The 17999-nt window shown below is 44.6% G+C and overlaps 1 protein-coding gene across 1 annotated transcript in view; it reads right to left on the reverse strand.

Annotated features, from left to right (window-relative positions):
- The window catches only part of LOC119459016 (endothelin-converting enzyme 1), a 52521-nt gene that overhangs the window by 6197 nt on the left and 28325 nt on the right, over positions 1-17999 (reverse strand). Inside the window, exon 3 of the mRNA XM_049671548.1 lies at positions 6530-6712. Within this exon, the coding sequence (XP_049527505.1) occupies positions 6530-6712 (183 nt within the window). The remainder of the gene's footprint in view (positions 1-6529; positions 6713-17999) is intronic.

The following is a 17999-nucleotide window of genomic DNA, read 5'->3' on the forward strand; positions in this document are numbered from 1 at the left end:
CAATGTCAACTACAACGCTACTGGGCGTCCTTCGAGTTAGGAACTCGCGGGCAAGCGAGCGCTTTGAGGTGCTTGCAATTTTCATTTAGCCTTACCGAGGCACAGTCAGAATGCAGGCGAGAGCTTGCACAGACAAGGAACGCGCGCACAACACAGGCTTGCCAAAGCGACAGCGAGGGTCATATGACATCCCGGCGATACACTCTCCGCTCACGCAACACCGCACGCGCTACTGCGGCAGCCGGTGTTCCTTTTCTCCCGCTCTGCTCAGTCGAGGCGTGCTCGTGCCCGGAGTGCCGGCTCAATCGGCGCGATGGCCTTGAAGGGGCCGGATGCGGCGAGAAAATCTGAAAATTCTCTAGTAATGCCTATGCATTCTTTTCCACCAGAAAGACTATGGGTAGACAGACGCTCATAATGTAGGTAAAAGAAAGCAAGGAAAAGCAAGCAATAGCGAAATGACAGCCGAGGCCAACAATGCTCTCGCATTAGTAGACATCTTGTAACTGCAGCGCGCACACGAGAAACGAGGACAAAAAGGTGAAAGTGACAGACAGGCGCTGACTCGCAACTCAGTTTCTTTTGGAGGGAAATTACACACATATATATAAACCCAGTCTGACTAAAGTGAGTATGTGCAAGACCATGCGGAAAAAATAATAGACATTATGAAAAAATGTAAACACAGAACTTTTACTTATCTTAACATCAGGTGGTGCTCAAAAAGGCAAATTCTTTGTTAGTTAGGGTTATAGATGGTTCACTTACGCACATATCAGCACGCTTTTTGATATGGAATGCCTCAGTTATTTCGCGTGTTAGTTTATCTCTATGAGTAAACAAAATCATGGTATCTGAATAGACAGGTTTACAATGACAGCTTTTGCAATGATTGGCTAGGTGTAAGTGGTTATCTTTGTCGAGTGAATTTTGATGCTCTCTTAGACGAGTGTTAACACACCGGCCGGTCTGGCCTATGTAAACTTTACCGCAAGTTAGGGGCAACATCTATACTACACCAACTTTGCATTGTACAAGCTTGGAATTTTCTTTTAAGGTGCAGATGCACTTATTCTTGTTAGTCTGATCAATTTTTTAGACACCGCTTGACATATTCGTTGCAGCTTGTCAGGGGCGCTGAAAACAACTTCAACACCAAACCTGCTGGCAACGTTTTTTAGTCCGTGGGGAAGGCGATGGACATAGGGCCCGACAGCAATGCGTTTTCTCTGCGTGTCTTCTCTGCTTCTAGACTGCCCTGGTTCGACATTTTTTATTAGCCTAATATTTTTTCAGCTGCTCTACAAATAATGTGATCTGGGAATCCTACTGATCTTAGTCTTGCGATCTGACGTGAAAATCCCAGGTTCATTGTGTGAAAGCACGATTTGCACCCACGAATTGCACCCATGTAGTGCACCCACGAGGTAGCACTACATAATGAATTGCAATTCCTCGACCTAACATTGCAACTACAATCTGAACACACTTGCTGGATGTATAACCCTAGATTAGTAAAACCAATTCTTCACTACAGCTCAGGCCATTCAAAAATTGTCAAAAGTGGAATAGCAGTATCGTGCCTTAGGGCCTCTTTATTCAAATCGTGCTTTCACACAATGAACCTGGGATTTTCACGCCATATCGCAAGACTAAGATCAGTAGGATTCCCAGATCACATTATTTGTAGAGCAGCTGAAAAAATTATTAGGCTAATAAAAAATGTCGAACCAGGGCAGTCTAGAAGCAGAGAAGACACGCAGAGAAAACGCATTGCTGTCGGGCCCTATGTCCATCGCCTTCCCCACGGACTAAGAAACGTTGCCAGCAGGTTTGGTGTTGAAGTTGTTTTCAGCGCCCCTGACAAGCTGCAACGAATATGTCAAGCGGTGTCTAAAAAATTGATCAGACTAACAAGAATAAGTGCATCTGCACCTTACACTCTAAAAAAAAAGGGAGTGAGAAGGGAGCAACGGGCTCTGTTCCTCCTTCAGGCCAGCGAGTTCCTCCTTCGAGCAAGGTTCACGCGCTGCGCCCTCTTGCGGCAATCGTAAATGGAGGAACTTTCCTCCCTTAGCGCGAGCACCCCGGGACCTGAAAATGAGTTGCGCCGTGATCCCGTGTAGCGCATTGCGATTTCATCGGCTGCGACCGATCGGTTCCATCTCTACGAGCACCATAGGCGATCACTTCACCCACTGACTGTGTTTTGAGTGCCTTCAATGTGCTGCGTGGATACTTCATCGCGCAACGATGCGCATGCGATATCATGAACGTCGGTGGAGGAAGGTTGTTCGCAAAACAGGCAAGTTATTTTATTCTCGATCATTGGTATGCGCATACGAATTGCTCTCAGCAATAGGCTATATACATTTTAGACGCAGTCCTGTTAGACAGTATTTACTGCACCGAGATGCAAGCAAGACCTTAAAATGTATTGGTAATCTAGATCTTCTTGCTCATGTAGGGGATAATGCTTAAGGATATTTCTTTTCTTTATTCTCGCGGTACATGCGGCTGTCGTGCGATTATTATTAGTGCGAAAGTGCCTATTAAGTTGCGTTAACAAAAAATAAATATGTGGAAACGCGTACGTGTAATGAAAGCGGTGCAGAAAGTGACCGATAGTATCCCGAAATCGATCGCCACTGAAATTTATAGCCGCAGTGGCTATGGTGCTTTATTTCCTTATGGTCGCGGCTTCGACTCTGGTTCCTGTGGCCGATTGCGGTGGGGGCGGAATTTGAAAGCAACTGTAGTCTCTTGTCAAGTTTTTATGCAAATTGTAACATATTATTCTACAGCTATTTAACTATATGTTGTTTACGTGGTTCAAAACAAAGGCCAAGTGATCTGATTTGTTTTTCATGCACCATGCTACATCATATTTGGTTTGAAAAAAACTTTGTCCACTTTTTTCAGTGTCATGCGTTACTGCATTTGAGAATGACATTTTCACAATTCAATTTTTTATTCCTTTTAGAATACATGGCTAACTGGAACAAGCACTGGACCTTTATATGTACATCATCGAAGTGGAAGTTCAGCACATCAAAAGACGCGACTTAATTGCTTCTATAACCTGCATGACTTCTGAAAATAAATACAGACGCCAGAGCCAACCATAAATGACACAATTGCCAATTTTGTTTACACAACAATTCATTTCTTTTTTCTTTCATAAGCAACTTTCCTGTCATGTTTAGTTGCGTATAAGTTATGTCAACAAACCTTGTCTTAAAAAGTAAGCTGTACTAGTAGCAAGCTGTGATTTTTTTCTCATAAACTGCTCGTAAACCGAAAACCTCATAAGCAGATTATTTACGACGTCGAAGCATTTATAAGCGAGGAAACGGGATTGCAGTAAGAATCGGTGAAGCACATGGGTCGCTATTATGCAACTTCAGCAGAAAAGCACAGGTGCACATGATGATCATGATTATTTCCGAACGTAATATTTCTCATCGGAAGAAGACGCTTATCAAGATTTTCAATTTCGCATTGAGGCAATAAACTCGCATAACTAAATTCTGCCAACCGGCGCTCAGCAAGCATCAGCACAGGTATTACTGTTGTCGTGGGAGTACCATTTCCTACGTTCACGCATTCTGTGCACACATGGGGAGCACGCACAATACGCGTGTAGTTAGCAAGCACGATTACTTACCTTTCAAACGGTACGACGCGGTCTAAAAGCGCTCTCCAAGTTGCCGGTGCTGCATCGACGATGTTAGTCCCAGCCAGCGCCTCCTCTATTTTTCTAAAAATAAAGGAGACGCTGTCGCAGCATACATGCCGCTGCGTAGTGGACGAGCTCAGGCACGCTAATAATTCGCATGCTTTCTTTGCGCCATGCACCCATTTTCCCGCAACCATGACACAAAGGCAACGCACTACCCGGCACGAAAATCGTTGGTCCACATTTGCCTGGCGCGCCACGCATACGGCGAGTTTGCAGCAAGACACATGCTATCTTCTCGCACTATTATTGAAGCTAACTACGTCACATTTCATTACCGCAAACACAAAAACACACGATCAAACGCTCGCACATCCAACAAGCACGTTGTAGACGGAGGAATGACAACGGCGCCACCTGCACACTAGTGAGGCTGTGGTGGCCTCGGTGATATATGATTAACTAGCCGTGTTGCGCCCAACTATGTTGCGAGACAAAACGGTTAGTTCTGTAATGTATTTTCGAGGTCTTTAAACGTGCATTCAATGCACTGTACGAGCGTTTTTACTTCCTGCCTAAAAGCGGCCGTCACGTCCTCGAGCCCAGCGGTAGGGTGGCTAGCGTCGCAACGCCGTAGCCACGGGACTACATTAAAACCCTGTAATTAAACCGTTCAAAATTATGCATCTTTATATTAAAAGGTCTGTGTGCATTGCCTGCACCTGTAATACCACCTAATACGTTTAGCTTTGTCTTACCAGCAATTGTTTAACTTGGCAGAAAACTGATTTGCATTCCGGCACAATTGGGGGGTCGCATTTCGTGACTATATAAGATCGTACGCAGGTACACAAGGCATGTAAAAAAAAAAAAGAAAAGGTGAACCGTGTCGTTATATGCGAATGTGTGCGAGTTGGTTCTGTCAGTGCTCTATGAATTGTTGTGTCAATGAATCTGATTGATTACGTGTATGTAAAAAATGTCTATGTATGCTTGTTAATATGACCATGTGTATTATATAAACCGGACAGTGTGACTATGTGCGTGTGTTGTTGATTGTCAAGTGCTCTATGAATTGAATGCGTATGTGTACATTTGAATACTGCTCTAGGTGAATGACCAGTGTAAGCTCAATTAATTAAGTGTTATTAATTAAGTGTTATATTATAATGTCTGTGAATTAATAGAATGTTATATAAGAAATGTGTGTCATAATATTGTAATAATACGTTCACACATGTTTCGCGTGTGGGAAAAATCTTTTTGTACATACAATTTTTTAAAATCTTTTATTGCATGTAGCCTCCGAGACCATTGCTCAGTGCGTGCGAATCTCGAAGCCTTGTATTGGTGCCCCTAGCAGCTTCAATCCTAGTTATTAAGCCTATAGTCGTGTTGCTGGCTTCACTTGCCTGGAGTCGGCCATGTTGGTTTTGGAAAGGGAGTAACAGTTGCTCCCAGCCATGAGGGAGGAAAGTTCCTCCATTTAAAGACGAACATAGGGGACATCGCCGTTCCTCCTTTAAAGGAGCAAGGGTCACTCCTTTTTTTTTTAGAGTGTAAAAGAAAATTCCAAGCTTGTACAATGCAAAGTTGGTGTAGTATAGATGTTGCCCCTAACTTGCGGTAAAGTTTACATAGGCCAGACCGGCCGGTGTGTTAACACTCGTCTAAGAGAGCATCAAAATTCACTCGACAAAGATAACCACTTACACCTAGCCAATCATTGCAAAAGCTGTCATTGTAAACCTGTCTATTCAGATACCATGATTTTGTTTACTCATAGAGATAAACTAACACGCGAAATAACTGAGGCATTCCATATCAAAAAGCGTGCTGATATGTGCGTAAGTGAACCATCTATAACCCTAACTAACAAAGAATTTGCCTTTTTGAGCACCACCTGATGTTAAGATAAGTAAAAGTTCTGTTTACATTTTTTCATAATGTATTTATTATATTTTTCCGCATGCTCTTGCACATGTTCACTGTAGTCAGACTGGGTTTATATATATGTGTGTAATTTCCCTCCAAAATAAACTAAGTTGCGAGTCAGCGCCTGTCTGTCACTTTCACCTTTTTGTCCTCGTTTCTCGTGTGCGCGCTGCAGTTACAAGATGAATAGATACCAACTCGCCCAACTTTCAGAACTTTTGCAATTCATTTTTAGTAGACAATTGTCGGAATTTCGTTAGCCTTTTAACTTCTCTGTTACTGACTTCTTTAACGTTCTGTTGGCCAGTTCATATCTTGCATCTTCTTCTGGAAGTCTATCCAAGCACCTACCAAATGACATGATCATTCTGTACGATTCGCCAATAGTGATCACATATTACTGCCGCATGCCGGTGGCATATAGACAATGCCCCACGTTGTGGGCAATTCTTAGGGAAACGCGTAAGAGGACTCCCGTTGTAGTACACTCCTCATGCATAATTCATTTCGACGGTGGAAAGACGTTCTGTCGCTGTATAGATTCCATTCTAAATTCATTACAATCGACAGTCATCCTGAGACGAGTTCTGCCGAATTTTATTAGTCATACATCAATAATACCGTAGGCAGCGTAAACGATGAACAGTATAAACTACCTCACTCAATTATGCTCGCCAATTTTCTCGCAGCCGCAGAATATCGCCTGGCAGTTAATCTACTCCTATTTGTTGATTGTTTTGCATACGCCATACACGTGGTATAACTCCACATAACGTAATAAGAGTGTCATATTTTAGGGAGTTTAAAGTGGTAGTTGTTTCTTCGGTGTATCTTCACCTAACGTCCAGGTAGCGGTGCTACAACGTCTAACGTACATGTTAGGGCGAACAAGACATTTCGTAAGTTGGCACACACCTCTGAAAGCTGAGCATCATTTTCTTCCACGTGTCGCTTGAAAGCTTCGTAGGCGACCTCCATCGCCGGAACCTCGGGGAAAATGCTGGCATTCCCGGGTAGGCAGCCCAGTGAGCGCTGTTCGAAGGTGTCCTGGACTTCCTCGCTCAACCAAGTCGATACGATTTCGCCTCGAGGACTGATCTGTCAAAAGCAATGTGTTAATGTTTAATTCGACCATGCCAGGACTCTGTATTTATGCTAGGAAAAAAACTTAATCCACGTAGTTTGCAGATAAAGCACAAAATATATAGTGCTCGCACCGTAATAGACATATGCAGTGTAAGCATATCGCTGTAGTAAAATATAATAGTTATTAATATTGAAGTAAACGCGTAAACATGTTTACAATGGCGTAAATGTGCCCAAACATCAACAGGTCCGATAATAATTAAATACGCCCAATTTGATTCAAGTTAGTGTATGGTATTTTGTCTCCACAGACAGTATAATTCGTTGCCTAGGCACCTAAATATGGCAAAAAGGAATAGATGAACCTTTACATCTATGCAATGCTTTTTTTTTCAGTTGTGTGCAGTGCTGAGCTTTTGAAACATGGTACTCGAAATGCATGGCTGCGGGTGCTTGTTTCACAGAGCGTGGGCGCTGGGGAGACTGAGGTTATTTATCGCCTTGTAAAGTAAAAGTGAGAGCCATCGTGACGCATTGTAACTGCATTTTTTTTACAAAGCGTTCACGAAGCGCTCGCCAGTGGCGCAGAAAGCAGCGGCAGCTGCGCACTCCAAGTATGGCGCTTCACTTGCTGAACACTGCACATTACCAAAAGTTTTATGTGCGGAGCTTCTTCCCTAATTTTCATAATATTCGGCGGTTATTATTGCAGTGAAAAAATTGGACACGGTCCTCTTCACAAGGACAAAGCAACGGCGTCTAACTGCCGCAACTAATAATAACCGTTTTTCTGGCATGACGAAAAATGAGAATCGTTTGGAGACGCGGCGGCGCAGTGACATATATATTATGGCCACCTCAGCCTTTAAAATTACTTTATCAACGAACAGTGCCACAAAACGTCTACGAAAGGCGAGGCCTGAAAGCAACAATGTTTTTCGAATCAGCCCTGGCGGTTCAGGTTAGAGTCATTCTTTGATTCTCCTAAGTAATCTTCCGTGAAACCTATTTACCAACCCATCCAATCTCTCACTCTTCGATTCACGTATGAAATGTCATGATACCTTGAGAAAAACCTCACACTCCTATAGAATAACTTCAGGCAACTTCACAGCTTCCTGAAAAAATACTCCTGAAAACTTCTAGACAGTGTTTACATGCTTCCCCAAAATAATAATTACGAACACAGGCGGTTTGAGCCAAAACCGAACTGTACGTTGGCAGGCCGGGAATGCAAAATACAACCTGAAAGGAAGCCCTCGAACGACGAATTATCGAATCCCATATCACTACGATCAGCGCTTATCACGTCCAGTTCTCCATTGCGCATTGCGTAAGAGATAAACGTTTCATTCCCAAATGGCTAGGCCGAAGCTAAGACTGAGGAGTCGGCATGACGATGGCGCTGTAACGACGTCAATGGCTTGACAGATGGAGTGCACAGAGCCAACGAAGTTCGTGGTGCTCGTTGTGCTCCATGTATAATATCGCAAACATCAACCAGTTGTGAGCGGTCGACAATGAAACAAAATGTGCAGATGCCACCGTCAACGACTGTCATTGCAAGTGTGTAGCCTAAAGCATCTGGAACGCTATTCCTCTTATTTTAAATTTTTTATTTATTTCTTCATACTGTTAGGCCTTTGGCAGGGTTATTACCGGAGTGGTGTTTTGAAGATAGCATACCCGTAAACAACAATAATTGGCGAGAGCTAGAAAACAGTTGGCTGAAATGAAAACAAAGAAGGAAGAGAAGGATACATGCACAATGCAAAGTACTAGTGTAAGCGTAGTGTTCGCATACTATTGAGATAATCTACATTCTAAGTTAGAGAATAAATACAGCAGTAAGCACAAATAAGGTGAAGCGTGCCATTAGGAAAAAATTGGATACAAGGATAGGGAAAACTTAAATATAGATTCCTACAAGCTCATCATTACGTACAAATTAAACAGTTATTTATTAATTATAGAAGGTCCTCTAATCTATGCTGCTTTACTGTAAGCCGGGCGAGACCATTTCATTCGCGTATGCATCTAGGAAAAAAATTAAATGTGTTGTTGTTCCAAGAATATTCTTGAATATCACACGTGTCAGGTGCTCGTCTTGTATTCTTAGTTTCAATGCATCCTGTGTGGTATATCTTAAAGCAGTTGTGCAGTAAAATATGTTAAAAAACCCGCCTTCATTCCACCCTGTGAAAGTGGATGTTCTGCTAAGTTGGTGCGGCTCTTAGACAAGCGCAACCGACGGTTAGACAACTACCACCATCGCAACTGACGTCAGACTACGTCACACAAGCATGATCACCACCAGCGACGTACGTCACGTGAGCACGCACGTGTGCGGAACTGCTGCATACATGCTCATTTTTGTATGGCCGCCACCTGGCGCAAGTGCGTTATTGCAATAATGAAATTTCTCAAAGCAATATGCGCCAGAAAGTTCGTGAAGTACGAGTTGCACACCAACAACAGAAACGATAGCATTGGATTGTAATTCGAATATACAAACAAAAATAATTCTGTTACGCGGAAACTGAAACACAAACCACTTTTGCAGCTGCCGTTTGATGCATGTCTGATGGCCATGGCCGCCTGTTTTCGTCATGTTGACACTCGCGATTTTACGCATCTTCAAAGGCTAACTGCTCTTCGCATGTAGTTCCCTACTGCAGTACAAAAGTGCATGTCGTAACGGTTTATTTCGGACTACTTCGTTCACTGTTCTTCTCATATGTCGGGGATCATTTCTGATAGTCCTGTGCCAATGTAGGCAAAGGCCCCATTACGTTAGTAATTCGATGCGCAAATTTCATTGACGTTCAAATTCCATTGACGCTCCGGTTGTGTACACATGCCATAACCTGTGCCGCACCTCCTCAAACCTCTCACCTTAACTCCCTCATTGTCAATGGCACTGATGAGCGCTCGAGCGTAGAGATACAAGACGCCGCCGTGCAGCATGGCTTTGGTGCCATCCGGATAGTACAGCGGTGGCGCCAGTGCTCCGAGCGAGAGGGACAGGCGGTTGCGCACCCGCACGTAGTCCGCGTACGGCAGCTGAGTGTTGTCGCCCAGCAGAAGCTCCTGTTCGGCAGCCTCGGAGCCGAACAGCTGGCGCTGGCTGCGACGCGTCTCGATCCAGAACTCGGCAAATGATGAAGCGCTGTCGGTGAAATTTCTGTAGACTTCCTCTAGCGCCTCCGCGTAGAGGAATTTGTCCAAAGGCCACACCACGGTGCGCACGTTCTCCAGCTTTTCTGCGGCGACTTGTATTGTCTTGTTGTCGAGCCATGAAGAAGCCTTCGTTTTCTCAATGGCAGTCTGCGAGGTTTTATCGCATGCAATACGTGAACAACATAAGATCCATCTTCAGTATTTTTGTACAAGCTCCACATATTTGCTTGCCACCTTCCTAGAATTTTTACAGGTGTGCTTAGAAGGGGCAGCCTAGAAATCTTAACCGATCAATCGGAGTTTCATCCTATTTCTGTGAAGATGACGATGAGCCACCAAACCGTTCTGACCAACAAGTCTTTTGCTATCTTCGGCATCGCGCCCGATTTGGTTCCAACATTATGAAATCTCCCTGGTGCCCTTATAGGGCCATCCTAAGTTACAGGGCCCATGACAGGAGCGTCTGACTATTCTCAGTTCCTCACTGTAAGTGACGGTAGAGGATCCAACATCACTGAATACTCACACGAAAAAGTGCGATCGCCGCGCACATTTGAACTAAAATTTTAGTTTGGAATGATGGGCTCTGAAGCAATCCCACCTGACAGCGACCAGAATTTCCGCATTTTGACGACTGACATTTGACGTCTTGAAATCAGGTATCACCACTGTGTCGTCCTCTTTGAAATAGTTCAACACCACATCAGGCGTATTGCTCCACACTCTCTGGCACAGATTGGCGCAGAAAGGGCGTCATCCTTCAACTGCGCCAGCAATTCCTTCACTGGCAAATTAAAAGCAGCAGCAAACCACCGATACGCACACGCAAAAACAAAGCGACGCATGGCGGCCATGTTGTAGCTCCAGCTCCAGTTATAACATCCGGTGTTTGCAGTACTCAAAATTAAGGCCTTCGACTATAACCTTCTGTTACTCGAAGGAGCCGTTTCCCACAGTCGCTATTCATTTCGTCGCCACTCAGTGTCGCCATATTGATGTAATGTGAATTTGTGATTTTAAAAAAATTCGACAACAAAATTTCTACAGCTCCGAATGTTCTCAAGATGTGCTGTCTTGCGCGATGGTTTAACATGCAATACAAAATTTAGGCTTGAAAATTTGGTGTCACGGCCCCTTTAAGAAACGCGAATCCGCAGTGTTTCTATTAGACACGTCGAAACCTGCACCGTGCATCAATTATTTGCTCAAGCGCAATCATCTGCCTCACGTGATTTACTTTCACCTACAACGGTATTCGTGCAAAGCAGTAAATGTTTCGTGGATATTTCTCATTTACAATACATAAAATAATCTCCCGCATTCAAGGGTGGCATCATCCTATCACCTGAATCGCCCTGAATTGCACAACGAGAGAACACGCTCAGTTGCACAGTGATTACTCACTGCAGAAACATCATGTGGCCCACTTTCTTGCTGAACTCCCGAAATTCAACCATGTCTCAAACATACAATTATAATGGCAGTAGACTTCATAGGTAATTGCTCCAAGATATTACACTAAGGGCACGTTTTACCGCGACACTAAACGATCAGTCATGCGTGAGGCAATGAGCCCACGCGCGCGATAACGAGACGAGAGCCACTGCAACGTTTACGCATGGCTGTACTAAAAACTTAATTTGCATCATGCTGAGGCATGTATAATGCAAAAGGCTTGTGAAGAAATATCGGACGGTGATCCTCCCTCTTGAAAAGCCCCTAAACAAGAAGCTTTCATGTAACAGGAATGTTTGTCATCCCAAAGTGACTTAAAGCATAAAGCTCCTGCATCGCACACGCTACAATCAAGGTGATCGGCCTATGAAAACCTAATTACACAAACATGATGAAATAAGTTGATTTTGCTTGTGCTTATCTAGAATAAAACAGCGTGTGGACAACTTCATAACGCATAAATGCTCCTTTGTGTGTTTTATAACATATGTAATTTGCAGTGGTACATTTCAAAGGAATGTGAAGATATTATTCTCCCATTAACTCTGACCGCTCCCACATAGTAATCTTAAAGCACCGTAACTTGAGAAGTCACAATAGCGTTCAATAGCAGAGGCCCGAAGAGTTCACAAATATACGCATTAGCCTTAATTTCCGTGGTTTGAAACAATAATCTACCTATCAAGATTCGATTTTCTGTGCATTAGCCCATCTTTGCCAAATGAGAGGTGACATTTAAGCGTCAGTTTTTAAATGCACATAAATAAAACACGCGGAAAACATAAAAAAACGAGCGATCAAAGCGCTGACATCAGTTTTATACGTTATTCTATGTGAATGTACTGCGATATCATATAGCTCAACTACAATAAAGATGGTGGTGTCTTTTGCGAAAAAAAGTAATTCCGGAAGAATACTATATCTGATTTTCGAAGAGGCAGAAATACTTCGCAGTGCAGTTCTTTGCTTCTTTCCGACCGAGCGTATGACACGCCAACAAGATTTCGTTTCTTCAAATTTTTACCACCTTTTATTCATTAATTCGCACCCACATTGTGTAGTGTAAAAGATGGAGTGCTTGGGGCTGTACTATCTTGTGGCCACAGCTCCGGTTTCAAATAAACCTAGCCACGGTACAGGCAGGTCACTCCGCTCTGTTGCTTGCCTGCCTCGTGATTGCCAAGTTTCTAGGGTTGTCATTTTTGGTGCTGCTATCTTTCTTGCTAGATGCTACAAAATATAAGCAGCAATTACATGCCTATCATCACACTCACCTGTACGATGTCGGCTAGGTTTTCATCGATGCGTTGCCGCTCGTCCTCCGTGAAATGGGCTACAGAGGCCATAGCGGCGATGAGGAGCTTGTAGCTAGGCTCGATCTGACCAGCACAAAAGCGAGGCTGTTCTTTTTTTGCACGGTGCTCACTGCCATGTAGGATGACCAGAACGCCCCTGGGGTCGGCCACCGCCGCATACGCTTGCACAAACAACCACGACAGATGGCGCAACAAAGCCTTGTCGCCGACTTGGTTGATTATACGCATGATATTTGTGAGCTCAGCCATGTCGCTCACAAGCAGCAAGTCATCCATTGTAACAGGCGGATCGATTTTCATCACTTCATTGAACATGTTCATTACGTGCTTGCCAACAGGTAAATGAGAGCTGTAGTCAAAGTCGCTTAGCGAGAACAATGCCGGAATGCGAGCCTTGCAAGGGCATGATGGCACCAAGATGTTGAAAACATCTTGGAGCATGTTGTATGTATCCAGCATCTGTTGAACGTCGGGATGACTGCTTGTGTCGTTGGTAAAAAGCTTGAAGAGATCGTCGTAGACACTCTGAAAGTACATCTTCGGTATCCCATTAATCATAGTCTTCCAAAACAGCAAACGCTCGTTAGGGGCAAGATAGATTCGCCTTTGCTTTTTCTTGGGAATAGCCGAGAGCACTTTCAGGGTGAACCAGAGGTGCACGTTCCAGTTGAAAGAGAGGTCGAAGAGGACCTTGGCAGGAGGAACTAGTTCTTTCGGGTTCTTTGGCCAATCGATGCCGCGTGCAAGCATGAATTCTTTGATGCGGCTGAAGTGCGACCGTGTCTGCTGCATGCAGCTTTCAAACATGGCTTTGGTTTTCTTGCCTACGGAGAAGTGAACAGCACCCTTCGTCAGTGTCGCCGGAAGTTTGTGCAGCCACGACAGGAGCATATCAGACATCTCGGAGCGTGACAGGTAAAAATCCCTGTGAGGCGTCCAGCGGCTACACACATGGCCACGGAAGTCGTCACATGGGTCCACGGTGTTGTCCAGCTGATTTTCAAGGCGATACCTGAGAATGAAGAACAGTAGGCGGTAAATATTGAGCAGTACTCAAAGCACGTCCCACTTAATGAAGGATAAGTATTGAAAAGTCACTCTTAGGTTTACGCACTAAATGTCTTTGTTCTCTTTAACCAAGTTTGTTTTGGAACAGTGATCATGTTCGAAAGAGCTAGCAGCTGTACGCGACCTGCTTGCCATCGAGAAAGCCTGGATTCCTCGAGCTGGTGAAATGATGCACTGTTCCACCCCGTACACGTACAGCCGACAAAAAAAATGATAGCATCGAAACGTGAAAAAGTTAAACTCTCTCACAGCCTGTGAATGCTGCGGTGGCGATGAAGAATGCATTCAGATAACTGTATAGCCATAACAACATGGTTTGAGTAAAGGCAAATTTGATAGCTGCGTAGTCGTAACAGTGGTAAGATGTCATAGGTCCCACAGTAACATGCTCGAATAGTTTCGAAAAAGTAAGTGTGCAAAATTTGTATTGCTCAGTCTTTAAAAGCTGCACAGGCGCACTCACATTTGCCGAGAACGCTACTACTGCACGCACAAACGTACAGCCACGCCCTCTAGCGTAGGCAGCTGGCTCTAGAGAAGTTGGTTCGAGCACGCGCTGCAGGATTCGATCGGAATAACAGAATTAATAGAAGACTCCTCATAACGTTCGACGACAGTCAAGACATGTCATTTCAAGCAGTCATAAAATTAGATGAAAAGACACCAAATGTTTTCCAGCATGCAGTAGTATATTTCCATCTCACCGATGGTTGTCGCAGCCCTCCGTCGTACAGATAATCCGAACTTGATGCTTTCGTTTGGGGAGCAGCAAGAAGACGGACGACAGAATGATCATGATGAACAGTATGGCCATCACCGTCTTCATCTCGAATGACACTCCAGATTTTCTGATAATTGGACTCTGCGGAGACTCAACCTGCAAAAACACGTGAAGACTTTGTCGACGCTTGTTGAAGGTCCATAGTTCCCGACGTAGCATAAAAAGACCCTATCCTATGTTGGCCGTGTGTCGACCTCTTTCTTGTGCTTGTACTTAATAAGTAGTAGCCAGGCACAACGTCGCAAAATGCATTACGGAACGCAAGGTACACCAGAAACAATTCATCGCTCTTGTTCATGGCTCGAAGTTTAAGGCGCTTTGTACAATTTCAAGGTCCATGAAGAAATTGCCGGTTACCACATCGAGAAATGCTTGCATTCCGCAAATAATTATCCCGGACGATAACCTTTATGAATTCGGCAATAGACTGAAAACCAAAGAGTGCCATCTAAGCCAAGAACTCGAGATAGCTTATTCTCTCACCTCGCTAAACTCACGAATACCACGGCAAGCTAGAAATATGTGCTAGCAAGAAGAGTATTTTTCCTCTGCAAAGAAGATAGAGAGGGGAAAAAACGCTAGCCAGTATAAATAAAGACTGTGGAGCTAGAAGGCACCGTAATCTTTATTTACCATTCGTCGCCGCAGCCACAATTTGATGGTCGCAATCATTTGATCTCTTACTCTTATGAATGCTGCCGCGCGGACATGGAGGTTAGTGGGCTTGCCCGCAGTGAAATCTTGGCAACCAACCTCATTAAGCTTAGCTTCTGTGGACTTTTTAAAGCGCGTGTTAAAAAAATGGGTGGCGGTCTAACAACAACAAACGAATATATGGATGATGCTTTTCAGACTTCAGCTACTGACAGACAGTGATGCGCTTTCCGTGATATGAAGTAACCTACTAAATGTAGAATCCTGTGGTGTAGTAGTTAAGTAGAAGTTGAACTCAGTCGAATTTCATAGATGCGATGGTGCGAGAAAGAAGCTTTTTCGCGACATTTCTTGAATTTCTTACTTCAGCGCTACCTGCTATAGGCTCAGTTTTTTATTCGTTTTGATGTTTGCTGCGGCCTGTGCCGCTAGCCGTAACTTTAAAGTGCTTTGCGCGTTTATAAAGAAACGAAAGCTGAATCTCCCCAGTGGATTCAAACTCCAGCCCCACAGTGCAAATCGAGGTTTTACCTGCCAGTTGGTTTGCCGATGCTATACGATAAAAAATATGCCCCAAGGTTGCGCGCTCAAGGCGCAAGTGTTTTCTGATCTAACACACATCTTGGAATTTATGTGAAGCGAAGCTTTCGGGAAGCGCTTAAACATATGCTGCGTATGTGCTGTATATGAGAAGGTAATGTACACAAGAATAAAAATGGATTGCAGCACATATGGAAGACATTACCAAATCATGACCGGCAGTTTACCAGTGTCGTTGAAAAGAAAAGTGGATAATCATTGCATTCTGTCGCTATTAGCAGGTTGCGTGCAAAGTTGAAGGTTATTAAAAGAATCTTAAGAAGAAGTAAAGCACCACGGAGCCAGCAATGGAAGAAAATTAGGCCTAACGTTTAGAGGCAAAGATTGCGGTGTGGATTGCAGAGCAAACAGAGGCACCCAATATTCTGGTTGACATTACCAAGAAAAAATTGAACTCGGCATGATATGTAATGCGTAGGGGGTATAACTGTTGGAATAGTGCAGTTACAAAATGGGTGCCAAGGCATGGCAAGAACGGTCATAGATGGAAGAGACGGTAGATTAAGTTAGCAAATTGGCACGCAAGAATTAGAAGTGGAAAGCGCATGACAAGGTTAATTGGCGATCGCTGGGAGTAGCGTTCGTCCTTCAGATGACATTTATTTAGGCTGATGATGATGATGTTACCCAATGAACAATAGGCCTTGCTTTTTAGAAAACAGAATATTATATGCGCCAGTTATGAAAATGATACGAAAGGCGTGGTGAACAAAAAAATTGGAATGCCCTTAAGCTTCGCCTTTAAGAGTGAAACGCGCTAGCGTTATTGGACGCCATTGACGCCGACACCGTATTAACACGACAGCGTTAAGGGCCCTGTGTCGCAGAAAATCTGGCATCGGCTGTGGCGGCGGCGTTAAGCATCGGCGTCTAGCGGAAATAATCATGCCGGAGTCCGGACCACATCATCTCGAACCATGCCGACCACACAAGCCCTCCGCGTGGCGCAAGGCGTTAGTGAACAAAAATTGAATTTCTCAAAGTAAAATCCGTCAGGAAAATCGTAAAGCACGACTTAACCGCAACATACAGACGTGATAGCGTCGGATTGTAATTTGAATATACGAGAAAAAAGCCTGATAAGCAGCCAGGGATATTTCAATGCTATTGCGTTCCACTCTTAAAGGCGAAGCTTAAGCGTCCTCCAATTCTGATGGTGCTTGGCTGTACTTTGGTTCTAGGCAACATTGAGGGGAATGTTTCAAACCGAGCCTTTCTAAATTTTGCAAACGCGCGCGCCTCGGGGAACAGCAACCAATTAATAAAACAATAGAAAAGGTCCTAGAGCCTTCACATTTTGATATAAGCGAGCTTAAATTGTATGTGTGTGTGTATGCAGCAAAACCAAGCCAGCTTGGTTCTGTCACGTAAACTCATCCATACTACTAATGCACTGACCCAACACGCGCACCAACGGAAGCGAGGGTAACCTCTCAGGCTGCAACAGAGAGAAAGAGAGAAAATGATTTAATGAAAGGCAGGCAGGTTAACCAGGACTGAGCCCGGTTGGCTACCCTACACTGGGGAAAGGGCAAGGGGGGATTAAGAGAAGAATAGAAAGTCCGCTGTGGATATCGCCGACGTAGCAACAGATCTCTGCTCTATCACTGACGATCAATCAGTCCGGATCATAGACGGTCACTCAGTCCTTATATACCGCCGTGGTGGCCTAGCGGTGGAGCATCCGCCTCGTATGCGGGAGGTACCGAGTTCAAATCCCGGTGCCGCCGGGAACGCACCGGTTTTTACTAAGGGGTAGAGATGTTCCCTGGCCTGGTGCTCGGCTCTCATATATGGGTTAACATCTCGAAAGAGGGCCCAATAGAGATTTCCTGAGTTGTCTCTTGGCGCCTCTTGTCCAACCACAGACGGCCTTGTTGACGAGCATCCGCCGCGGCTGTGGCAGGCAAGTGCTGCCGCCGGGTACCTAGCGGTAAAATAGGTACAAGCGCACTCCTGGCCTGGTGCTTGGCCATTATGGGACCTCAACGCTTGGGAAGGGGTGTTTATGCTCAACCCCAAGGTGTCCCCACCTCGATAGGTGCTTGGGGCGCCGCATGGGAAATGGCCGCCATGGGAGTGACCCAAAGATCACTTGTTTCCTGTGCCCACGAGGGTTGCGACGGGAATTCAGGGCGCAGGCTATTTTCCCAAGCCAACGCCTCCTTTACTAGGATGCCTGGCACGTCAGCGCCGAAGCCCCCGCTCAACCCTCTCCTGTTTACGCGCGCCGCTGCCGCGCAGC

The sequence above is a fragment of the Dermacentor silvarum genome, chromosome 7, assembly GCF_013339745.2.
Source record: "Dermacentor silvarum isolate Dsil-2018 chromosome 7, BIME_Dsil_1.4, whole genome shotgun sequence".
NCBI lineage: Eukaryota > Metazoa > Arthropoda > Arachnida > Ixodida > Ixodidae > Dermacentor > Dermacentor silvarum.